This window comes from Hyalella azteca, unplaced genomic scaffold, assembly GCF_000764305.2.
Source record: "Hyalella azteca isolate HAZT.00-mixed unplaced genomic scaffold, Hazt_2.0.2 contig15540, whole genome shotgun sequence".
NCBI lineage: Eukaryota > Metazoa > Arthropoda > Malacostraca > Amphipoda > Hyalellidae > Hyalella > Hyalella azteca.
Window position 1 is genome coordinate 6,670 of NW_025945389.1, and position 27,634 is coordinate 34,303.

General features: G+C 37.6%; 1 protein-coding gene across 1 annotated transcript; it reads right to left on the minus strand.

Annotated features, from left to right (window-relative positions):
• Positions 1 to 25,570, minus strand: LOC108672760. The gene is made up of 5 exons (XM_018160489.2): positions 25,094 to 25,570; positions 2,355 to 2,441; positions 1,666 to 1,789; positions 881 to 1,056; positions 1 to 321 (listed from the first exon to the last, which is right to left on the minus strand). Exons 1-5 carry the CDS (start codon positions 25,568 to 25,570, stop codon positions 124 to 126), a joined length of 1,062 nt encoding a protein of 353 aa, XP_018015978.1. The 3' UTR covers positions 1 to 123.
• Positions 25,571 to 27,634: the final 2,064 nt, after the last annotated feature.

The window sequence follows — 27,634 nt, forward strand, 5'->3', positions numbered from 1 at the left end:
TGGAGATAATCTCCTTCTCACCACATCCAGGCCATCAAGGCGGGCCAGCAGGCTGGAGATAATCTCCTTCTCACCACATTCAGGCCATCAAGGCGGGCCAGCAGGCTGGAGATAATCTCCTTCTCACCACATCCAGGCCATCAAGGCGGGCCAGCAGGCTGGAGATAATCTCCTTCTCACCACATCCAGACCATCAAGGCGGGCCAGCAGGCTGGAGATCGCCGCCTTCTCCCCCTCAGGGAAGTTCTTGCTGGAGATCTTCTTCTCCAGGTGGAGTTTGATGAGATGGTCGAGACGGTAGCACTCGCCCGTCACCACATCCTACACATCAAGCATTATTGTTAATATATGATATATATAATATAAAAATATAACTCAGTACTCACTGCAGTGAGTGACAGAGAGCGCATTTTATCATCGACGAAAACTTGAAGTCACGGATGGACGGACATGGCGAGCACAATAGTGCATTTTTTCCATAAATGAGAAAATGCGCTAAAAATGTCATGATATACATTGTTGATTGTCACCCAATCAAAAATTATGATGTTGCATGCAAAAAAATTACATTGATACTGCAATTAAAATGTTATACAAATTTAGCTGAGCACCCCATTCAATTATCTATCAATTCTGGAAATGGTCATATTCCTGTTGATTGTTTATTGCGTATTGATAAGAAATTGAAGCTGCTTTCACTTAAATTGACAATAGCAAGCAATTTTTGTTATTTGAATCAATATATAATGAAAATTCATGGAATATTTATTGACAATGGAAGACAGAACTGATAAACAAAGACTAAACTGTCGACGGAAAACTAAATTGACAAATGAAGACTAAACCGTCTATGGAATACTTATTGGACCAAGTTTGTCACCTTAACCATGTAGTCTGCAAACTTGTCGACATGCCCGGAGGCCCGGAGCACAGGCTCCGGAGTGAGGATGGAGCATGACACTTTAAGCATGTGCTCCTGGAGCACGAAGTGCTTGTGCCACTCCGCCAGCAGGTGGTCGACCAGGTCGCACCCCAGCGGACCAAAGTCATATTGACCTGCCAACATGGGGAATATAATGAGACAAGGTCATCTTATAACTTATTGTCACTTTATTTATTTATTTCCTTCATCTTATAAGATATTTTTACTTTATTTATTTATTTCCTTCATCTTATAAGATATTTTTACTTTATTTATTCATTTCTTTCATTTTATTATATTTTCCTTATCATTAAAGATATTTTCATTCACTACTTGTAATGTTACGGCAATTTACAGTCACTATTTCTGCTGGTACAGCAATTTATATGGTCACGGCTTACATTAGTGCCCCTTGAAAGCCTTTAAATCAAACTGATCTAAATGAAAAGTTCTATTTTAAATATTGAGGGAGTATACATAAGTTTGTTAACTAGCATTTTTATTAATTTTGTATTCTTTTACTATAAAAATGATGAGATAATTCAAGAAATAACAGATGACAATGGTAAACTAGCTAGCTGTGATGTTAATCAGATTAATACCAGATATCAATAATATTTAAATTAAAATTAAAAGCTATTAGAAAATACCAAAAGCATAAAATGATTAAAGAAATAACATATAAAAATTATAATTTAAAATAGCAGATAAACAACAAGAAATAAATGATAAAAAATATCCACCTGTGATGCCACCATAAATGGCAAAAGAGATGTCATAAAAAAACCTCCGCTTGGCCAGGTCGGCCATCTTGGCTCGGTCAAAAGTCTCGGGCGGGTCGAGCTTCAGGGTCAAGTCCTCTAGCTCCTGGAATAATAAATATATTATGCTTATTATTAGGATTTATTATAATAATATTAAGGCTATGTCAACTTACCGGCAACTGCACCATAAGGTTCGAAGGCTATGTCAAAGAAATCCTGTGCCGCAGCAACTCTATGCATCTTCTGGCGATCAAACTCGGCTCCGGGGTCCATCTTAAGTGAAAGCTCCTCCAATTCCTGAGGTTTAATTTAAATTATTCACATCTGCCTTGATCTTTACAATATCTTCACAATTAACTTCATATTAAATTGTGAGTAAACGCTTTAGAGTAATGATTTAAAACTTAGATTCCAATGAAAATAATTAGCTCAATATTGATAAATCTTCATAATGTATACTGAGATGAAATTAAATGGATAATGATATAAATTATATCATGAAACCCAGTCTGCAAAAAATGTCAATATCATCAATAAACTAATTGAGAATGTGTATTAGATACCTAAATATGTCAACATGTTTTATTAATATATATCTATACAAGATCAGAACTTATGTATGTGTATATTTATTACATAGAACAATTACCCTGGGCAGAAGAGCTCACTTTGATGAGAGAACGCAGGTTGGCCGCTGCTTTCTTGACGTCTGTTTCGGGTGCGCCTGATGACTCCAGCTGCTGTATTGTCTCTCCCTTACAAAATTATCATATAATTACTACATAACTATTTTCTTTGTACATCACATAAATTATTCAATTTAAATTTTATTCATTATTCTAAATTTTGCTCATCATACTTATTGACGGTAAATATCTTTAGCTTATTATTTGGTAACTGGGAGAAGTGTGTATAGTTCAACAGGATATTGTAGATACAATATATATAATTTGTACAAAACTGAATTACAATACACTGGATACATATGGTTCAAAGATCACTATAAATCCCTGCAATTTATTATTTTGTAATCAATAACAAATAACCAACTCCATATAAATCTTCGCTTAAAACTTACTTGCATTTTAATTTTGCCCTTAAGTGATGCAATAAGTTGCTGGTCCGCAGAGACTTTGTCATGGACATTCCTGTTACAATAATGCCTATTGTTGCTCTTAAAGCCAATTGTTAAAGTTGAGGCTTTAAAAATGTTGGACATTTTATGATGCTGGCAATATGAAATTCCTAAATCATTTGCTCTTTGATTTGCAGGCTGCAAAAGTTTAATGTTAAAATTTCTACATAGAAGAAATCTAAACATATTTGTGGAAGTCAGCATTATGACAGGATATTTCCTGAACAAATTCTTTGAATACAAATAATATTTTCTATTGAAGTTAACTACACAATTCTGCAATAGAAAAAATCAAGATATATATATAGGTATAGNAGGTTAGCTTGATCTCAAATCCAACTCCATGAACCCTCAAGCAAGGTAGCAGAGAGTGGGCAAATATGTAAAGATCTTTTACAGATCTTTGGTGACACATCAACATCAAAATATATGTATTCAGAAAATCTTACCAACACATTTCATGTTGAATAACTAATTAAAGTTATTTTGGTAAGACATCTTGAAGGCTTAGGCAGTTTTGACAACAAATCCTCAATACTGCTGGTGATACTTTGGGCTTAGCCTCTTAGGATCCTGATCTTGGCAACACAATTGCCAAACTCTGAATAGTGACCTTCAAGTATGTCTACTGTATGGTATATATCAATCATAAAAAATATTGGTAGAGAATTACATTTTCATAAGTAAACACTTGGCATTGTATTCAAGTAACAAGTCATTGATCAAGATCAAGTCATTGATCTTGATCAAGCTAATTGATACTACAGAATCATCAGTTCAGGTTTATCAATTTTGAGAAGAGTTCAATCAGTTTAGAGACTGAAGAGTGAGTCTGTAGGATGTTTTCAGTAGTTTGTGTGGATACTGAAATTTTTTCAAAGCCAGCTCGTGTTTGCCAACTCATAGGGCGATTGACCTGAGTTACTGGATGGGAGGTTGCAGAAGGGTTGGGCGATGTACTCAGTGATGCGTTTCTAGCTGTGTTACAGGTTCTGCTCATAGTTGATGTCTCTTTTACATGTTTCACGGCATCTCTATAGGACATCTTCTTGATAGAGCAAGCTTTCTCAACTAAAGTCTGAAATTTCATTCGAGGGCAACCTCCATAGTTAGCATTATGTGTGCCTCTACAGATGCAGCATTTTGGTGCTAGACTCCTAGAAGAAGGGCAATCTTTAACATTATGTAGTCCCCACTCCCCTGCAACCTACACAGCGAGAGGGGCCTTTACAGTTGCTGTTGTCAGGTGTCAGTTTCTGCGACCACCTGATGGATTTGTATTGAGAGTCAGGGTATTTATTGTTCCAAGTATGACTAAGGCAGGACAGTGAAACACACGATTAATGCTAGAACTATTATAATAATAAACTAGCTTGGTGAGTACAGAAGGACAATGATTGACAGGTACAGCACAAGTATGTGCCGGAGGAGCGGCTAGCAAGATGACGGCTAGGCAGTACCACTACAACTGACGAGCGGTGGACAGATTGAGATATATATAGGCCTTAACAGGGATGACATCACTGAGTGTGACTCTACCAAGTGGGTACAGAACATGTTATAAGAGGGTGACATATGATAACCTAGAGGGTGATAGAAGATCACCTGACACTGTCATTATGGTTGAATCCTTGACATTTATAGCACTGCCAAGGCGTACTTACAAATGCTTCCACCTTAAATCGTTGGTAGCCAAGATACAGGTAGGTAGATGCTGAGATGTAAAAAGCACCTTAAACATAGCTGTCTTTACCTTATCTTTGCCTTTGTAAATTTGAACTGCTGTTGCACCGTCATATCCGGCTAGTTGTAACTCTTGTGTAAGCTCTTCCTCTGAGGTCTCATCCCCAAAAGCCAAAAGGTCCTATCACTCCTGCAGACACAGTGTGGTTTAGTGGAAGTCGGCATTTGGCCTTCCAGGACCCAATTTGACTAGTAGAGAGAAATTTGGTAATGCATTGAGAATCTTGGCTGTCCATCCTAACTATCAATAGATTTTTACTTACATTTTTCTGAATCCCCTTGACCCCTATGGTTCCAAAATATGACTGGGCTAAAGCCTTGCTAAGAGCTAAATCATTTGCAAGAAATTTGGTGATAGGACGATCATCTGGTACAGGCTCAATAATCATGATTAATGGGTTGGCAGGTATGATTCCCTCAGGTGCTTCAGCAGAGAGAGCAGGAGAAGTTGGCCTTGCCGCCTCAGCCCAGAAGTAAGAACAGTTTCAGAGTCAACAAGGTTACCCGTCCTAGCAAACCAGTATAAGATGGAAACCCCTCAAAATTTGCCCCAATCCCAGCATGTTGCATTTCCGTAACATCTGTGTAATCTAACTGCTCACAGCTCAATATTTGCTGTTTTTTCCCAACAGCAGCAAACTCATTACTCATTGGAACTAGANCATGTTGATTTGGAATCTCAAAACTAATTACAAATTATATGTCAAAAATGTATTATAATATCTTTAAGCAATGTTCATAAATGTTCTAGTATTTTCCTATGTTAATGAAATGTTCATATTGGGTCCATTTCAATAAATAGGCTATTTCCTTTTCCCTGTAGCATGGCGACTTTAGTGGCATTGACGGTAGTTGTTCTGTTTTTTTTCCTACGTTTGCTCCCGCGTCCCGCCCTATCCGGCTATCCCATATTCTAAAAATGAATGAAGTAACCGTCTAAAGCTTAAACAAGTTTCGAGATCGTTACTCACAATTACGATGAACTCTTCTTACCGATCACGTAACCAGCTGTCCAGATCTTTCTTTACAAACGACACCAGAGTTTATTATTTTAATGAGCTTTCATTTCTGAATATTTGATGTTACGATGCAGCTTGCTTTTGAAGCGTTTTCAATTCAAATAACAGGTTTATCTTGGCATTGTTTTTGACCTTCAATTCTAGGCTTGTCTTGCCAGCAGGCCCCGTACCAAATGACTGAAGTTCTAAATTAGTATTTTTATTTAAATCAAGCATCGAACTAATGGACAGAACTTGGTGTAATAGTTTGTCTTGACAGCATAAACTGAACTACAATGAACTGCACTCTGAAATAACTGCAAAAATTCTTGCGATCATTGATGAGGATTCAGTCACGGATTGAAGTTCTAAGGACACGCACATCGAGCATTGAAAGTTATGACTGCGGCGCTCACGTCACAGGAAGAAAAGAAAGTTCGCGTGGGCAGTGAAAGTTTGCGCTATTCATCCGAAGCTGAATCTTCTAATGGAGAAAAATACCTTTGCTGTTTTAGTGAGCACCTTTTCGTGAAATACTCTGACTGAATTACCTTAAATAAAATTCTAACAAATTCTTCGGAAAGCATGGCTGTGATGATCATGCTCAGAAGGTTCAGTGGAAGCATATTCTACATAAGGATAATTAGAAAAGTAATAAATAAGTTATGAATGATAAAATAATTTTCCCGGTGTGAACCCTTATTGAACTGCCATCAATCAGAAACTGATATTTCATGAATCCAAGACTTCAGAGATTTAAAAGAACCCAAGACCATAGGAATTATATATGTCTTCCAGTGCAATTGAGTTCTCTAAACTTCCTGCTTTAACCGTGGATTTCAGATGAAAGAAGATATACAAATTCTCATTGAATTCGGTTCATTAAAGTTATTAATATATTCAATTTTGCTGTGTAATTTTTACTGAAAGGTAGCGAGTTGAGTTCAGTGGCCACCATTAGGTCATGGTCGGATTTATCTGTTATCATTCTGCAGTTGTCGCTAGAGAACTGCAGCCCATATCGATAGCATGTGTTAATGTATCCTGATCTACCAGATAGATTTAAGTGAATTCTGCATGTAGCTCTGACAGATGGAAATAATTAGTCCTGCAGGATGACGCCATGGAAAGCATTGAGTTTATCGGTGTTGCTCTAAAGGAGCAGTGTGGTGATATATGGTCAGCGGATGTCGCACCCGAAGCTTATCGCCAACAGAGGAAAGCGCCGCCAATTCTAGCGGGTTTTCCGTCGTGGCTTCGTTGCTTTGCTTCTGCCTCTTGGTCGTTGTACCAAAATCCGCTAAAGTACATTATGTCCTCAAAAACACGCAGCGTCCTAAGTATATGTAACCGCCTAACTACACCCAACGGCCTAAACACACGTAGCGGCCTAACTACACCCAACGTCATAAGCACACTTAGCGGCCTAACTACACCCAACGTCATAAACACACGTAGCGGCCTAACTACACCCAACGTCATAAGCACACGTAGCGGCCTAACTACACCCAACGTCATAAGCACACGTGGCGGCCTAACTACACCCAACGGCATAATCACACGTAGCTGCTAAAGTACACTTCGCGGGTAATTTCTCGTCTGTGATTGGTGGGGTTTAGCTTGAGAAGTCGTCAGTGATTTGCCGAAGTAGTTACGAACTGGTGAGTATTTTTGATAACAAGTAAGGCTATGGCCTCTTAGTGCGTCACATGCTGAGCCCTCATCAGGCCGGAATTATTACGCCAGCTTGGGCAAGGAAAAATAATATTAGACGTTGAAAAATAATTGATTTATGAACATTCTTTGAAAGCGAATTTTTATTAGAATTTTCCGTCGCTTTAGTTCTGGACGAAGAGCTGAAAGTCAACAAAGAGTTTTTAGTTCTAATATATTTCATGACATAGAAATATTACTCATTAATTATCAGTAGCAATATTGAGCATGGTTAATCGTAAACTGGCTTTTTATATAAATGAGCGCCATGTGAATATGATGAACATATCTTACCTTAGAACGCATCAGTTTTCCTCTGTGTTAAATTATATTCTAGGCTAAATCGAGCCAATAAACACATACTAATTATTCGTCTTGTTTATACACAACGTTTGTGACTTATATGTCAAATAGTGTTACATGAGTACACCACTAATGATTTTATATTATTAGACTAACAAATTAATAATATCCGTGTATGATGATCGTATAAAAATTGAGAACGGCAGCACCTCGCAGTTTCTGTGCAGACATGTGGGCGAGTCGATGAACTAGGGCTGGTACGTGTTGATCTTGAAACTTTTATTTTTTAAACATTTCATTTTAAAGAGAAAGATAGATTAGATCGTTAGGCAATGGGAATAAGTCACTTCCAGCCATAAATTTTTATTTTATCGTGAAATGCTTCGATCATGAAAACATATGGGACTGCAAACGTCCTATTATGTGAACTGCTCTAGAGTGAACTGCTCTAGGTGAACTGCTCTAGGGTGAACTGCTCTAGGATGAACTGATTTAGGGTGAACTGCTCTAGGGTGAACTGCTCTAGGGTGAACTGCTCTAGGGTGAACTGCTCTAGGGTGAACTGCTTTAGGGTGAACTGCTGTAGGATGAACTGCTCTAGGTGCCCATTACAAACAGTAATGAAGTACAGGTGTCCAAGAACTTGGGTCAGGTCAACCTCCCAACCCGAGATTTCATTGCGCTCCTGAGCTGGAGAATTCGGCTAAAACTTTGAAAAGTCCTGGTAGAAAAAAAAAATGTCAGCGTGAAGGTCAGGAGAATCATGATGTGATGATGTAATATGTATAGGTCATGGTGGAGTGGAAATCAGGAGTGTAGGTCATTATGTCAGCTTGTGATGTTTGTCATAGCAGCTGAATATAACCTGGCATTATCCTGGATCTAGACGAGACCTATATAGCAAGGCTTCTTGTTCACCATTGTTCATTGTCATCATTTTGGATCATCATTGTTTCCCTTATGGCGGAATCATATTGACCAAGGTGCAATATACATCATCTTAACCATGCTTACTGAAATTTCGTCTCCTGATTTCCTAATAATTTTTAACTGTACTTTTCTAAGATTGAACCTATCGCGCGTTCAAACCAGCATTTAAGCAAGAACCCTCCTCTTTCAGCCTTCAATTTTAAATTTCCAAGCATTTTGATGCTTGCTCAATGTCAGAAGCTAAAGTTAATTTTTTTTTATCAAATTATAGTGTGATCAGATTTTTTAATTAAAGCTCCTGTTTCGCCCCGCGGTTCCATGAGAAAAAAGTAAAAGATCAGGTACCGTTATCCCGACATATGGGATGTATTGCGGACACGCCCACCAATGTTAAGGATGTGCGTCACTAATGGGACAAAGACCCTTTCATATTTTTGAGAACAAATGAAATTATTAGTCAACGACTGATCGAAATTTTACGATGAAACTACAGGCCTCATGTCTTTATAATATCATAATTGTTGTTTAGTTAATATATTAAATAAGCAAAAGCTTGTAGAACATTCNAACATCATATGTGAGGTGGGATGGTATACGTTGACGCCGACATCACAGCCGCTCACAGCTCAGCTCACTGCTGATAAGACGTATCCGCTGCCGTCAACACTCTCCGTGTTACTCACACAAATGTGTGCGTTGTATTGACCAAATACTGATACACATTCTTGCTCATAGCACGAGCAAAGAGTGGACATAACAGCACAAGGGAAAAAATTGCATTAGGATTTGGACAGCATCACTGATTTATTTGAGTGTACAAGCGCACGTTTCCTAACCGACGTGAAGATGAATGTTGACAAATGCAAGCATTACAGACTGAGCTCTTGTTTGTAGACCTGAGCAGGCGCTGTGGAGTGGTCTGCAGACCAAGCTGTGCCTCAGCAGGCGCTGTGGAGTGGTCTGCAGACCATGCTGTGCCTCAGCAGGTGCTGTGGAGTGGTCTGCAGACCAAATACAGCTATTAGGTACTTTTGGAAAATTCTGCCACATTTTCAAAGGAAATTAATTCAGTCAGAGTAAAAGGAAATACATATATTTTCTGCATGGAAATTAGAGCAAAAAAGCACACAGATGCACTTGAATTCCCTGGAAACAATCATTGCAGGACTCAGGGCAGTGGGCACCACACCAAAGGCAAGATCATCTCTACCATCCCCTGCGTTCCCGGCCCAGAGTTGCCATTTGGCGGCAAGAGAAAACAGCAAAATCTCTTTACCATAAGTCCAAAGTTGACCATAATTGAATATTTTTTTATACCATATTCATTCAAGGATATTTGTTAATATTCATTTCAGAGATCATGTTTTTCTGGGATTTTAAGCATTGAAATATACAATAGTGAATAAGTTCAAGGCTTGCATGCATTTGCCGGCCAAGGCAATTGAAGAAGTTCCATACTTTGTTTGGCTAATAGGCTTGTGCTCAACTGCAACCAATAGGTGTGTAATGAGGGAGGTGTGTAATGAGGGAGGTGTGTAATGAGGAAGGTGTGTAATGAGGAAGGTGTGTAATGAGGGAGGTGAGTAATGAGGGAGGTGTGTAATGAGGGAGGTGTGTAATGAGGAAGGTGTGTAATGAGGAAGGTGGGTAATGAGGAAGGTGTGCAATTTGTACATAAACTGAATTAAAATGCATTAAAATGCACTACATATGATTCAAAGTTCACTATTATTTTGTAATCAATAACAAATAATCAACTCCATATAAATCTTAGCTTAAAACTTACTTGCATTTTAATCTTGCTCTTAAGTGATGCAATAAGTTGCTGGTCCGCAGAGACTTCGTCATGGACATTCCTGTTACAATAATGCCTATTGTTGCTGTTAAAGCCAATTGTTAAAGTTGAGCCTTTAAAAATGTTGGATATTTTATGATACTGGCAATATGAAATGCCTAAATTATTTGCTCTTTGATTAGCAGGCAGCAAAAGTTTGATGTTAAAATTTCTACATAGAAGAAATCTAAACATATTTGTGGAAGTCAGCATTTGGACAGGATATTTCTTGAACAAATTCATTGAATACCAATAATATTATCTATTAAAGTCAACTGCACAATTATTCTGCAGTGGAAAAAATCAAGATGTATAAAAAGCATGGGATTATTAGTAAATATTTATATGTTATGGCATGGAAATTTTTAGAATTTAATTAAAAGTCAAGAGAAAATATTTCACAAGAAATTCAGGAGCCACTGAAGGTTGGAATATTGACCCACTCATTATTATGAGATGTGTTTACTGCAGTTAAAACAATTCCCATGATGAAGTGTGCATAAGTCCTCTCAGAGATTATATTTTAAAGTCAAATTCAATATAAGAATTAGCACAACTCATGCTGGAATGTTAGGAAATGTAATGATTTCTCTTGAAGTAATGTGAAATGTATTTAAATTGTCCTGGAGTGTTGCAGCCCAAGTAAACATAGCAGAATAAGTACAGGTAGTAGCCCAAGTACATGTAATGTCCTACGTGCACATAGCAACCGAATTACACATAGTGGCCTAAATACATGTAGTAACCTAAGTACATAAAACAGCCATCTCAAGACCAGTGATGAATTCAACAGGCTCCATGACACCCTTGACCACAACCTCAAACCCTGAACTGTACAAGCAACAGCCCCAGCAAAGGAGCAAGTATTCAACAATCTGGAGTAGTCTATAAATTTTGCTTCAAAAAATGGTTGTATATTATGAAACATTCAAAACATCATGACTTGGGGCCTAAAATCCTGCTCTCGACAACACAATTGCCAAACTCTGCATAGTGGCCTTCAAGTATGTCTATTGTATGGCACCTATATATCGCATATATCAATCATAACAATATTTGTAGAACATTGTACATTTTCATATGTCAACACTTGATGTTGTGTTCAAGTAACAGTAAAGTTCAGTAGTTGATCACGCTAACTGACAAAGAATTAGCAAAGATTTTTACCAAATAGCCTCTGCAGTTTGAAAAAATAATTCCTGGCATCATCCAAGTCACTGAGAGTGAGAGGTCAGTGCATAGATTTTTCAGGCAATTCTCCGTCCATGAATTATATCAAAGAAATTACCTATTGCGAAACTTGAAATACACAGTTATATACTGGTCGGGGTCAACCGTCAAGGCTCCAGAAAATATTTATACTTTTCTGTAGGAGCCACAACTAGAGCTTTACCCCCATTTTAGGAGCCCAGAGATTCCTGCTAGACAAAAAACCTCTATATAAATGGAAACAAAAGTTCATGATTGAGCCATGGCGGCATGGCCTGTGAGATTTTTGATTTGTTGAAAATATCACCTTTGAGCTACAAAATTCTAGTAATAAGTAGAAAAATTCCAGTCATGCTATACTGTAATAACTGTACTCCAAAGCTTGTTTGCAGTGCAGTTCAACTTAACCTAGTTAGCCTATTCTCCTCAGTCCTCAGCTCTACATAGCCAAACTGCATCTGAGCTTAATTGCCAATGGCCCAATAGTTCAATAAAGGCTTTGCCTAACATAAACAAAATTTGCAACCAATTCTGATATTTCCAAATTTGCAAGCATTGGAGTACAGTTATTACAGTACGTATATGAATATGCTGGACTATACATGAATGGACCATGATACTCTGCTAGTCTACTTTCTACACTCTACTCAAGGTCTCAAGCATAGTATAGGTACATGTACTCACTACATTACCAAGTTACCAGGGTGGATTGATCTTGAAGATATGAACTCTGATTGTCTGATACTGTACTTTTATTCCTACCATCAATGATACTTGAGTCGCCACTGGGCACGTCCAGCACTAAGTGCACTTAGTCCTCGCCGCTAAAAGCCGTATAATACTAAATATTAGTCAGCACTACGATTTATAGAGTTCGATAACCACATGATAACTACGATGCTGTTTTAATTGCGCTAGAAATAAGCTAATGTTCGTTAATAAAATTGATCGTTTCGATTGAAGGCTGGCGACTTAAGTGCAGTGGTGAAGTTATTGGCATTGACGCTACAATTACACCATCAGCCTTGCCTTCCATAAGGCAACTGTCATGTTTCCCACGCCATTCACTATTGAAGAATAAGCTGACGATACTAATGAATGGATTCAATGAATTATTATGAAGTGACTTCGAATGCAGGGTTGACAAAATGCGGTTTAATTCAATATTCAAAGTCATCGTACGTTCTTCTATCAATGTCCACCAAGAAACAATCAGAAGCAAATCACCTCCCAGCCTGCTTGGCTGAAATGTCAATTTGTCCAAAAAAAAAAAACAGAGTTCCTAGACTGGCTGTCGCGCATTCCAGCAAAATTGAATTAATAATGATCAACATGAAGAAAACAAAGAAACGTATGTAAGCTGGCGGTTAACTCTTTTTATCTAAGCCTACATTGACCTATGACAAAAGCAGGTAACTATGAAGGAAACTTAACAACGAAAGGGCCATAAAAATATTTTTTACATCGGCACTTCTTGCTATCACCGGCTAACCAATATATCATATATTATCTCTGACTAATTGCGTCGCCGCATGGGCGACAATCAAAAATAGATATTTTGGATAGTTAGGGGGTGGTACAAAAGACGTTCTTCCGACGATTATGCGCGCCACCGTATCACAAGCACTGAATACATAAAAATTTCTAAGCCGTAACTAGACTATTAGCAGCGAACGCCTTAATCTTACGCGATTTGAGTCGATGGAGTGACAGTAATGCGGGAAAAATTTCGCGAAGTCTATTTATAAGTTTTTGGACAGGCAGAGTGGCAATTAGCCACTTCACTTTAATACTTTACACTACGCTTTCTTAAACTGGCGCTGAAACGTAGGGATTTAACTTAATTATCGCTTACAAATGACGACCATGCCTGTGCCTTATCATCGTGCAGCGAGCCTCCAGTCTCGCCATATTCCTCCTGCGCGTATATAGTCCATTCATAGCTACTCCCTGGCTCTCCCGCAGATTAGGTCCTAACCCCTGCTATCATCAGTTCATTATACATACCTTCATTTGAAAATATTTCTATTTATCAAATTGTAGGCTATTCTGTTTTGAAGTTTCCTGCCATCTTTTCTATTGTAGTTTTCACATTTTCCGTCCACTCGAAATTATCCTAATCTCTATTTCCCCATTTTTACACCTATTTCACTCGTTCTTATAAGACCACGACGAGTTAACTTATCTTAAACTCGCCGGCATGGCCTCCCATATATACACGAAATTTTCGATCTTTACTCGAGAAGTTTTCTCAGTGATATACATGGTACGTCTAAAATTAGTGATGAGATCTCTGTTAACGAGCAAATAAATCCAGATATTCAATAATAATCGGGAGAATTGATCTCGGAATACAAAAGTCTTGATGATATTTCTATTGTTTTGTCAGAAATACATTCAAATTGCTATTCTATGGACAATTTTTCCATTATTAAGATAAGACAACATAACAAGTTTTGATAGGTAGCTATCATATTTTCAGCTGGAATGATGACTTGCAAAACTGGCCAATTCTTCTCCGCGATAAATGTTTTCAAATTGCCTAATGTTAAGCGCAAATAATTGCATTTACATATATATACCGGCTGGTCTTAGACGGGGGCTTACATTTCTACCTGATTTTCTGAGGTTAAGGATATTAAATCTAGATTTTGGGGCAAGATTTTGTTCCATCGATTGCTTGGAGCGCAGGCGTTAACCATTTTTACGAAATTGAGAGAAACATAACCTGAATAACAAGAAATAATGTCGCTGTAATGAGATTACATGTTAAGAGTCACAAACAAAATTATTCGGTCAGATCCCAGTACGAATTACAGATAAAAAATGGCGTCATCTTCGGCTGGTCAATTAAATTTCTAGAATAGTACAATCCCTTTCCATTTACATGAGGTTTTTTGAGAATTGAAGTGAAACAATTCATTAAATACTGATCGTTATTCTAAATATTATAATTATAAATATTATTAAATAGTAATTCGTTAAATAATGATCTCATACCGACAATTTGGTAAATTTTGTCCTGAAGTCGTAGATGCTCTCCAGTGAGACAGCGTTGCAATTCCCCATTTACCTTCATATGTTACTTAAAGCGTTCATATAAAGGTGCCGCAACGAATTGACTCGACTATCTACTACATAGATATTATATGATAACGAACATGCCTCATCGCAGCTTTCAAACCTGTCAGCTGTCACTGCAATTCTAGTTTGCATTTCTTTCATCCATTATGTAGCTTCCTATGCCCATCTTCTGCCTTTAAACTATAATTTACTTAGTGCGTAATATGACCTCAACGAGCTCACCATTGATGCGCTCACTGAAGTCATGCAAAATTTATTTTTTTGGAATCTATAAAATAAGCCAACAGCAAGCGAGAACGCAGACCCGACAAATACTTATGATAAATCTTCCACAATTTACAAAATATGTGTAAATTTCTCGATAATACATCCAATATGGCTTTCAATATTCAAAATTTCCAATTACATTTCAGCTTTTTCGCTGTAAGAATTTGTCAGAAAAAAGTTGTAAAACAATTTTACACAAAATATATGAATAAATGCCACAACAATTTTTGATGGGCAACTGATATATTTTTCCCTCCCCGTAAATTCGACACCACTACCAAAGTGAATTATTTTAGAATTGACCAGTATTCTGAACAAATAATATATATATATATAGATACATCAATATAAACCGATTGCTTACTTACTGTTTTACTATAGAAGGTTTATACGCAAATATTTCACGTCTATCGCACGACAACCATCGTAAAAGTGAACGTATAACGCAGGCCTTCTTAGTAACTTTAGTTCAAGACGACGTTTACACTGACTTGGTCCCAGTGGTGGGCACAGCTAACCGAAAAATTAGGTTCGATAACCGTTAATTCGCTAAAAGGAAAAGTTAGCTTCTATAACTATAAACCGATAAATTGCCGAAAAATTCAACTGAATTTACCGCTAACCGCTAACTTTTAGTATATTAATTTAGCTTTTCATAATTTTAGGGGGCTCTGAAACTCTGACGAACAGACCTAGAGAGCTGAACTTTTAATATGTTGTGACATTGACAATAAGCTTTCCAAAAAGGTGTAGCATGTCAAGATCAGATGATAATTAGGATGTACATAAATAAATGAATGAACAAATGAAATTAAACAGTAGTTAACATTCAACATACATTTTATTAAATGAATAAAAAAGTATTAAACGAATAAGAAATAGTAAGAAATAAAAACAAACAGGTAAAAGCAGGGTTACTCACTGCTGTTACTCTGGCTTGCCCTTCATCTCCTCGAGGTGATGATTGTTGCCCTTGATGAACATCAGCCTCTCTGCCCTTGATGAACATCAGTCTCTCTGCCCTTGATGAACATCAGCCTCTCTGCCCTTGATGAACATCAGCCTGTCTGAATGAGCCACTGAAGAAGGTTGGAATATTGACCCACTCATTATTATGAGATGTGTTTACTGCAGTTAAAACAATTCCCAGGATGAAGTGTGCATAAGTCCTCTCAGAGATTATAGTCAGATGGGGTAAGATGGAATCGCAGCCTTCATGGGGTAAGAAAGGACCAGCCCATGGCAAGCATTCTAATTGCACTAAATTTAATTTGACAGAAGAATATGTTAGAGCAATCATTGCCTGTCATTTCAGTGTTTGTTTCAACCCTGTTCTGCAACTAATGAATTTTTGGTCAATTTTTGAAGAAAAAAAGAAGGGTCACAAAATAGTTAACCCTGTTTGGGAAATAAGCTCTGTCTAATGACAAAAAATTTTTTGGCCAGCTTTGTGGATGTAGGCAGGTAACCTCAAGTAATAAGTAACTTTTGAGACATACTAGACATTCCTACCTGCTACCATCACTGCCTGACATGTATTCTAAAATGGGGTAAAAAAAGGACTGGACATGGGGTAAGACGGGACCACTAAGTGATCCTGTTTTACCCCACAAATGGTCCTCTCTTACCCTACAGTTTATCAAAAGTAGTTTTTATATGAATATACGGTATTATTGTGCAGTAGTATGTATACATGGAGTATTTTGGTCAAAATTTTTACCTTTTGCTCAAACTTCATTCTAATTTGTTAGCTTTTTAATTAGAGAAATTTAGTGTACTATTGTAAATTGCATCAAAAGGATGGAAAAAATAGAGATCTCTTCTCATTAGTGAGCTGCAGAAATATGTGCAAGATTGGCTGGAGGGAAAATCATTATGTGAAACATGAAAAATAGTAATTATCACAACTTTGAGAGAGGGCATGGGCTACGTTTGAAGAAGTGCACCAAAAATGCAGTTAGCAAGAAAACAAAGGATGTCTGATACTTAAGTTAATAACCATTGATTCTATTACCAATTTGATAAATTTTTCTGACAATGACACTAATGGAATATACTACATGTAGCATTTAGCAGTGCTCTACAATGAACCAAAGCCAACCTACTATTACTATGCTTAACCTTTTAACGACAAGATGTACCGTACAATCGCCTTTCAAACTTGCTCTGTAATATTATTGTCAAGATAAGGATTTGGTGCTAGTTGTTTTGAACGTGTTTGGTAAGCGTCTCTTCTTTGTTTCAGAGGTACAACTCTACTCTTTACCCCCAATTATGCAGTACAGCACTGATCTTGTTGGGAATCCATGGTGCCATTTATTTGTTGAACTTTTCCAGTCTTTATTGGACTATGGTGGGAAAATCAGATAAGTTACAGCACTGAAATAATTCTAAATTGTTTCTAGTAAAATAGTGCATGCACATGCAAAATTTTTACATAAAATAAGAATTACATGCATATACCATATCACATTGTTCTTCTATAGGCAACTGTTCAGTACAGTTGGACTTGCAACTGCATTGTTTGAAACACAACCATTGAGTCATGTTGGTCCTACGACCATGCTAGTAGGGAATAAAATATTGTGTTTTCAATGTTATTCTATAATTTAGTGCCCTTCTACTATATTTATCTCACTACAATACTAGTGAAAACACTAATCCAGTTTACCTACTTTATGTCTCCATACACTGGCCAAATGATCAAATTATCATAGTGTACTTGTAATATTATATGCCTTTCAGAATCATTCAAGGGTTTTAGCATAAAAACGTTTTCTTGTCCAAAGAAAAAGTCCCAGTCTATGTGAACAGCATCTTGCTACTTCATTCTCTAGTGAATCTAAGGAAGACTCTGGATCAAGAGGACATATTGGATATGATATTGGATTCACCAACAGGCCTGAAACTAGTTCTGATTGCAAATTTGAAGAAGAAAATGAATCAATCATGATTGAAATTAACAGAATGAAAGGTGGGAACTTGGCCTCTCAACCTGGACCCTGGCCTCTCAGTCTGGACCCTGCCCTCTCAACCTAGATCCTGGCCTCTCAACCTGGACCCTGCCCTCTCAACCTAGATCCTGGCCTCTCATCCTAGATCCTGGCCTCTCAACCTAGACCCTGGCCACTCAACCTAGACCCTGACCTCTCAGCCTGGACCTTGGCCTCTTAATCTCGACCCTGGCTGGCCTTTCAATTTTGACCCTGGCCTCTCAATCTTGACCCTGGCCTCTCAACCTGGACCCTGGCCTCTCAATCTCGACCCTGGCCTCAGGTCTGTCAGCCTCCACCCTAGCCTCTCAAAATAGACCCTGGCCTGTCAGCCTGAACCCTGTCCTCTTAACCTGGACTCAGGCCTCTCAGCCTTAATCCTGGCCTCTCAATCTGGACACTGGCCTCTCCACCTGGACATTGGCCTCACTACCTTGGCCCTGGCATCTTTGGCCCAACATTCTTGAAGTTTTCCCAACATCAAGGATGTTAGGAAAACACAAAATTTATTTGAAAATTTTAATCTCAAATAAGGCATTTCTGCTAAAATACTGGAGTTCTTTGCAAGTTTCTTGGACTTCTCATTGTTGCTAGCACAAGTAAAGTATAAATTGATAATTAACTATGACAGCTACATAATATCAGCCATATTTTGTAGTCAAAAGACTTAATGGATCCTATGGTCGCATTCAATGTGGAGGTCTTGTAAAACCTAGTGGACTGAAATGTCACATTACATTTTTTTCAATATACAACTTTCAATGTTCCATACTCATCTATACACTACTTAGTGACTGTAATCACTAGAAATTCTAAAAAAAATTTTTACATGTTTTAAAATATGTGGTCATTAAAGGGTTAACAAAGTTTTCTCATGACAAAAACTCGTTGTGACTGATAATAGAGTCGACTTCCTGCAAAAAAAAAAACAGTAACAAGTGGTTGTTTAATCAAATAATGTGTTTCTAAATGGATAATATTGAATATCATATTTGTACTTTAATTAAAAACCTTGTAACATAGGTAAGTATTACAGTTGGTCCTGTCTTACCCCAGCCTGATCCTATCTTACCCCAATCACCAATGGGGTAAGATGGGACCGGCTCACTCTTTTTTAATCTGTACAGAAAACTGCGTTAGATGCAAAATGGCTGAGTTGTAGCTTAGAAGCCATTGCATATATACACATTGTGATAGGTTCAGGGTTTTTAGTTATTCATGGTATAGATGCTACAGGCTTGTTAGTGATTTTGGTCCTATCTAACCCCATCTGACTATAATAATAATAATAATAATAGCAGTTTTAGCGTGTAGTAGGCTGTAGGCCTGTCGCTGATTCTTAACATCGCAGAAAATTCACAGCATTTTGAGGTCTCGAACTCGCAACTCACTGCTACAATTCTGCTGTGCTTAACCACCCCCCGGCCTCCTCGCTGATTCTGACCAGAAACTGGCGCACAGAGCTGGGATCAAACCCATGCCTTTCTAGTGCGTCAATCTTGGTACTCTGAACTTCAACCACTGGATATAGATTTTATAGTCAAATTTAATAGAATTTGCATAACTCTTGCTGCAATGTTAAGATATATAATGATTTCTTTGGAAATTTTGTGAAATGTATTTTAATTTGTCTTAGAGTGTTGTGGCCTAAGTACACATGTGACATGGCAGCCCATGTACATGTAGCTGTTAGCCTGCTCACATACATGTAGCAACCTAAGAAGTATTTGTAGCAGCCTAAATACACATAGCAACCAAAGTACATATAATGGCCTACATACATGTAGAGGCATAAGTACATAAAACAGACATCTCTAGACCACAATAAATTCAACAGGCTCTGTGAAACCCGTGACTACAACAGCAAACCCCAAACTATACACAGCAACAACCCCAACAGAAGAGCAGAAGACTACATTCTCTAACAATTGGGTGTAATCTATAAAAAGGTTGAAGATCTTTAAAATAAGGAATTAATTTTAATAAATTAATCAACCAATTTCATCTGAAGAATATTTTTTAACTCTGAAAATTTAGATCGATGAATTCTCTGGCCTTAACCAGCTGTGTTAAACAAGCTTGTTCTGCCATCTAATGCTAAAAACATGTAGCAGTACACGTAGCAGCCTAAGTAGAGGTAATGGCCAAGTACATACAGTGGCCTGAGTATATGCCTACAAGGCTACATGCAGTTACATAATACAAAAAGCAGCTCAAGTACACACAGCAGCCAATTTCTTGTCTGTGATTACTGGCTTGGGCTTTAAAAGCCATCAGTGATTGGCTGATTGTCACAAACTTGTCTTGTAACAATTTTCCATAATATGTGCCTACATTAAAAATCTAGGAGCATTGAAGTCACTTGTTTGCTTGAATTGCAACTTAACTTGAGATTTAAAGGAGAAGAAAATTCCACTGAAGTTCATCAAATCTATATACTACATAGAAATTATTTTGGAGTCCAGCTTCATTGTTGGTTAAATGATAATAGAAATATTACAAAATCACAATTTTGCATAATAGACTGCATATTTTCTGAATAGATATTATAAACTAGTCTGGAATTTTCTTTGTTTAGTGAAAAAGTAAAAGTAAAACAGGTAAAGCCTAGTAAAAGTCTACGGCTTCATTGAATCAGTACCTCTCTTAATGGCAAAGTTTCAATAAACATTTCCCTAGTGAAGAAAGTAGTGAGTATATAGGTTAGCTTGACCTCATATTTAACTCCATGAACCCTCAAGCCAGGGAGCAGAGAGTGGGCAAATATTTAATGATCTTTTATTTTAAAGACCTGTGGTAACACATCAACATCAAGTTGTCTCCAGAAGATCTTGCCAACACATTTCATGTTAAATAATTAATTGAATTTATTTTTGGCAAGACATCTTGAAGGCTTAGGCAGTTCTGGAAACAAATCCTCAATAATGCTGGCCTAAGATCCTGCTCTCGGCAACACAATTGCCAAACTCTGCATAGTGGCCTTCAAGTATCTCTACTGTATGGTATATATCAATCATAAAAAATACTATTGGTAGAAAATTCCATTTTCATAAGTCAACACTTGGCATTGTATTCAAGTAATAGAAAAGTTCAGTTGTTGATCAAGCTAATTGATAGAGAATTTTCAGATACATTTTTAAAAATAAGTCCATACATCTTCATCCAAGTCACTGAGAGGTCAGTGCATAGATTTTTCCAACAATTCTCTTTCCATAAATTATATCAAATAAATTACCTATTGTGAAACTTGAAATACACAGTTATATACTGGTCAGGGTCAAGGCTCCAGACAATATTTATACTTGTCCTTAGGAGCCACAACTAGAGCTTTACCCACATTATTGGTGCCCAGAGATTCCTGTTAGACAAAAAACTTCTATATAATTGGAAGCAAACGTTCATGATTGAGCCGTGGCCCGTGAGATTTTCAATTTATTGAAAATTTCACCTTGGAGCAGCAAAATTTCAGTAATAAGTAGGAAAATTAAATTCAGCAATAAGTAGACCAAGTAGAGGTAGACCAGATAGAGGTAGACCAGGTAGAGGTAGACCAGGTAGAGGTAGACCAGGTAGAGGTAGACCAGGTAGAGGTAGACCAGGTAGAGGTAGACCAGGTAGAGGTAAACCATAGCTTCATCAGGCAGGACTTACTAAGTTAGCTATTGATTGTTGTATAGTGGCAGAGGCAGAGCCGCAGAGCAGAGATGTTCCAGAATTCTGTTCATTTTTGACTCCCTAATATAGTTCAAAATTCAATTATATATTTATATATACGAATATGCTAGACTATCCATGATACTTCTCTACTCTAGTATATGAATCTACGTTCTACACTCTACTCATAGTACTCACTACATTAAAAACTTACCAGGATGGTTTGATCTTCAATATATTAACTCTGAGACCATCATTCCTACCATCAATAATGATACTTGAGTCGCCACTGAACAGATCCAGCACTAAGTTGATAAGTGCACTTATCTCACCGCTAAAAGGCGTTTAATACTAAATACTAGACTACTACTACTAGTCAGCACTATGATTTATAGAGTTCAATAACCACGTGTCACGTGATGACAATAACGCTGTTTTAATTGCAGTATAAATATGCTCAGTTTTGTCGATAAATAGATAGCTCCTAATTCTATTGAAGGCTGGCGACTTAGGTGCAGAGGTGAAGTTATTGGCACAGACGGTACAATTCCATCGTCAATCTTGACTCTAAAAGGTAATTTTTGGAAGGCAAAGCTTTCCTGGAGCGTCGAGCCATCGGGATAACCATTTTTCTTCAATAAATAAACTGTCAATTTTCCCTCAGCATTCATCACTATAGAAGAATGAGCTGGCGATACTAATGAATGGATTTAATAAATTATTATGAAGTGACTTCGTATGCAGCGTTGACAACATCCACTTTAATTCAATAATCAAAGGCATCGTACGTTTTTCTACCAACGGCCACCAAGAAACAATCAGAAGCAAATCATTTCTCCCAGCCCAGCCTGAGGCTGAAATGTCAAAAAATTAGAGCTCCTAGACTCGCTGTCGCACATTCCAGAAAATTCTAATTAATAATGATCAACATCACAACATGAAAGAAATGAAGAAACTTAGCTAAGCTGATGGCTAACTTTTTTATCTAAGCCTACATTTACCAATGACAAAAGCAGGCAACTATGAACGAAACTTAACAACGAAAGTGCCGATAAAATTTTTTCATATCAGTACTTTTTGCTATCATACGCTAATAGCAGGTCCCTTTATCAATTGCGTCGCCGCAAGGACGACATTCAAAAATATATTCCGACTTCATTATCGGAGACTGATGTAATATTTCTATTGATTATGCGCGCCACCGTATCGCCATTACTGAATACACAAAAAATTCCAGCAGTAACTAGGCTACTAGTTGCGAACGCCATGCTCTCACGTGATTAGTGTCGATGAAGTGACAGTAATGCGAGAAAAATTTCGAAAAGTCTAAGTTCTATGTGTATATTTTTTAAGGTCGAGTGGCAATAAGCAGCTTTACTTTAATATTTTACTATAAGCTTTCATAAACTGGCGCTGAAGCGTAGAGGCTTCACTTACTTATCGGTTACAAATGACGACCATGCCTTTGTCTTATCATAGTGCAACGAACCTCCAGTCTCACCATATTCCTCCTGCGCGTATATAGTCCATTCATAGCTACTCCCTGGCTCTCCCGCAGATTAGGTCCTAACCCCTGCTATCATTAGTCCATTATGCATACGTTCATTAGAAAATATTTTTATTTATAAAATTGTAGGCTTGTCTTTCTTGGAGTTTCCTGCCTTCCCTTTCATTGCAGTTTCCACTTTTTTCGTCCACTCAGAATTTTACCAAGCTCTATTTCTTCGTTATTATTTAATACCATCTCACTCATTATTGTAAGACCACGACGAGCTCAATTATCACGAACTCTCGCCGGTATGGCCTCCTAAAAATACAGAATGTGACAGTACGGGCCACAACAAAAATGGTACACATCTTGCTGGAGATATTTATGGTTCGCGTTAAATTAGTAGTGACGTTCCCGTTAACAAACAAATATAATCATAATCTCAGCAAATATGTATAAACTTCATTTTGACTAACCTATTTCTCAGTACTGCTTCTATTTCTCCATGAGCAAAACAATAAATGGATACGCATTGGAACAACTTTCCATCAATAACACATGACAACATAGCAATTTTTGCTGGGTAGCTATCATATATTGATCTAGACTGGTCACTCTGGCAATACCGAACACCTCCTCTCTGTGCCAATTATTTTTAAATTGCCTATGATTACATAAAAAAATAATTACATTCATAATTATACACCAGCTGATCATTTAACTTGCCTCTATAACAATTTCAATTTAAAGATCATATGTTAATCGTACGACGAAGATAGTAAAATAGAACACACGTAGTTCTCTATTTGTGGCAAAATTTCTGTACCCGGAAATTTTTGAAGGAATTTTGGTTCACGCGAAATAATAGAAGGTGGTGTAGCGACCATGTATATATATATTTCCTCCAGTAACCTCCCGCAACTCATTTTATAGGAACGTTGCTAGCCAAATGAATTCTAGCAGAGTTACCCATCAACTTTACCTTAACAATATTATCCTTGTTATTGCCTTAAACTACATTATCAATTAGCAACTGCAGTTGATATTATGTTACATATAATTTGACTACATGTAAATATTATTAGCACCTATCTAGGATATTATATCGTCAAGTTACTACGGTTGTCATAATAATTTGCATATCTGTAATAACGTTCTCAATGTGCCCTCCGGAACTTGACTCGGTGAGTTGTAGAAGTAAAAATATTATTGATTCTGCACTGCGCAACAGAATTGTAGGACGCTAGCGCAGTCTGGTCGCTGACTTACACACCTTAGCCGAAGCGCAGGGATTTTGGTGCAAGCAAACGTTTGGCACGAGTTGCAGACCAAAATTACGTCTTACAGTGGCTTACAATTCTGCCTGATATTTTTGAGGCTGGGAAAAATAATCTAGATTTTGGGGCAAGATTTTGTTCCATCGATTGCTGTGAGCGCAGCCGTTGACATTTTTTATGAAATTGTGAGAAACATTACCTGAATTATAAAACATAATATCGCTGTAATGAGATTACATGTTGAGTCATAAAAATTTTTTTCGGTCAGATCCCAGTACGAATTACAGATTAAAAATGGCGACAACTCCTGCTGGTCAATTGAAATTTTGAAATAGTACAAACCCTTTCCATTTACAAGGGGAGCTTGAGAATTGAAAAGAAACAATTATTAAATAACAATAATTATTATAAATATTATTAGATAGTAATTCTTTTATTAATGATCTCAGACCGAAAATTTGGTAACATTTTGTCCTGAAGTCGTAGATGCTCTCCAGTGAGACAGCGTTGCAATTCCCCATTTACCTTCATATGTTACTTAAAGCGTTCATATAAAGGTGCCGCAACGAATTGACTCGACTATCTACTACATAGATATTATATGATAAGTCTCCCTCAGGGCTGTCTCCACGGCGGTCTCCATGGCCTTCTGTACCCTGCTGAGATGGCTGTGATTATGCTTTTCCAGCCAGAACAGGCGAAACTTAGGGTGGAAGGCCGCTGCCAGCTGGCACTCCTTGTCTTCTAGGAGGGGCCCAAACCTTTTCGTGATGCCTGCCAGCATTGCGTCCACCAGAGGACTGTAGTATAGGAGGCCTTTGGACTTTTCCTCCGTCAACTTCACGATGGTAGCTGCTACAGTTGGCAGAAGGCTCCCGAGATAGGCCTGATCCTCACCCGGGATCTTATCCAAGGCCCTGGCAACATTGGACAACACTTGAGCGTACTCCTTCAGGAAGCCGACTTCAGAATCAGTGAAGCTCGGCAGCTTCAGCTGTGTCATCACCCGGTGGACAGCTCCACTTTTATTATGCAGCAGGTCATTGAGGACAACAATGGAGTCGTAGGTAGAGTTCCATCTGGTATTGTTGGGGACTACTAACCTCCTCTTTAACGTGTCCTGAATGCTGTCTGCTGACACGATGCTGCGGCACTGCTGGTTCCATAGCGCCCTTGCCTTGGACGTGGCCTTCCTGTAGGCTGACTTAAATTGAGCGCTGTCAAGCGCCTTGTCGGCATCCACACTGGCTACCATTCGTCAGCGTGGGCGTGGCACACGGCTTACGATACGTAGCATTAAATCAGAGATTTTTAAACATTTTTAGCGGACTGCCAGTTAGCGGAACTAAATTTAGCGGAAGATAATTGGTCCGCTAAAGGTTTTCAAAGTTAGCTGAACAGCTAATCCACTAAGGAAAAAGTTAGCTTCGCTAATTAGCGGTTAGCGGATTAGCGGAACTGTGCCCACCTTGCACTGGGCAAGGCTAACGTTCATCATCAGTTTTTCAGTAGCTTATTTACTGAAGAGGACTTAAACAGTATTCCAGCTATTGAGGAGCGCCCAGTCGGCTCTAAATTAACAAGTTTTGATATACAAGAAGAAGAGGTTCTCAAGCGCCTGATCGCTGTAAATCCAAACAAGTCATGTGGACAAGACGGCTTTAACCCCAGATGAAAATTCTGAAAACGGCGATTGTTTCCTCGGGTTCTATGTGTGGGACGTCAAAAAAGTTGCCATACAATTTCTAAAATTCTATTCGCCGAAAGACTTCCTGTCACGAAATAATATGGTAATGAAATGTCTATCTATTGGTTTTCCGGTTCTGTCTGAAATTTAATCAGCCTCGAGTGAAGGACGAAAAACTATATGTGTGAATGAATTTCTTCAACTCGGAGAATGAACAATGTACCCAAACTTTCCTTATCATCCATTCAATGCTCCTACAATATTAAAAAAAAAGTTTGAGCTCCCAGAGCCTGATTTTTTTATATTATCGATTTAATTTGTTCATAGAACATTTTTAAATGCTGATCAACTAGCAACTTGACTTTAATGGTTATATATACACGCGTTTGAATTGGCAACATTGAAATTGTTTTCACGAAATTTGCTTCTCACAATGTACTGCTGTTGTCGCTAATTTTTGCAAGTTATTATTACGAAGATTAGATTTTCGTATCGCATATTAATTATTGTTCAGCTTGCGATCAATTAGGTTGTTATGTAACAGGTCAAGTTGCAGTAACTATCAGTACAATTTTCTTGTTGTTTCCGTTATGAAATGAATAATTTAATAATGCATTTTGAGCAAATACCGAAATACGTATAGCATTTTGACTGTTTTGGAGTGTGGTTTGAATGTAGAACATTCCTTAGGCTTGGCTCATTTGGTGACACACCGTGGAGTGTTGGTCTATGGCTATGCGGTGGACCTGTTTACTGTATAAGTATAAATGTGCTGGTGACAGTAATGATTGTTATTGTAACTATATTAATTAGTTCACTCTAACTCTCGGTTCAAGTGGTTTTGCTCAATTTAAGTAGATGTTTTCGTCCTAACTCCTTATGAATTAACCTGATAGTTTGTATTATGTTATTGTATACGTACAGAGTACATGAAAATAGTTACTAAATATAAAATTTTACTTTAGTTACAAGCCATAATATCTGGAATACATTGGATGCGCTGACACTGTATTACAAAATTTGAGGCTTTCAAATTGTGTTTTCGTTATAATTGCGAGTACGTTCTTATTGCTATTAGCTTAAAATTACTGAGCTCAAGAGAATCTATAGCTTAAGCTAATGTATATTGCTAATTCAGGAATTAGAATCAATTATTATTAAATTTTTCCTCTTAGAGTTTCGGACTTCAAGCAACATGTGCATTGTACTTTGAAAACCATATGAATCATTTTCTTTACCAAGACTGGGTCAATGTGGCTAGAATACATTCTTTCAGTGAGGCTTATTAATCGTTGTTCCAATACTGCTAATTTCTTTCGATGTTAGCAATCAGGCTTGAATCAGATTTTATTGCACTCCTGTATCGACTAACGTAAATGTGAACATAAATTTCAACTACATTGCTTCAGGCTGTAAGGGAATTATGCACTGATTGATGAACCAACCCTCTTTAGTTATGTCAAGTTCAACAAGAAAATTTATAGTATTAAGACAGCCATTGAATATCTTGCACTATTTGCAAAGCATACTATCGGCAAATGCGTCGTCACGAACCCGTTAACATTTCAGCTAAGTTTTGTTTTTGATGAATTCATTTACGGCTCATGTATTATAATTTATATACATGTATGT

Excerpts from the sequence above, each read along its gene's own strand:
- LOC108672760 (XM_018160489.2), bottom strand. The coding sequence starts at position 25,570 with ATGGTAGCCAGTGTGGATGCCGACAAGGCGCTTGACAGCGCTCAATTT. Across the intron at positions 2,442-25,093 it reads CTCTGGTGGACGCAATGCTG|GGAGAGACAATACAGCAGCT; the intron begins GCAGGCATCACG and ends TAATTTTGTAAG. Across the intron at positions 1,057-1,665 it reads CATTTATGGTGGCATCACAG|GTCAATATGACTTTGGTCCG; the intron begins GTGGATATTTTT and ends CCATGTTGGCAG.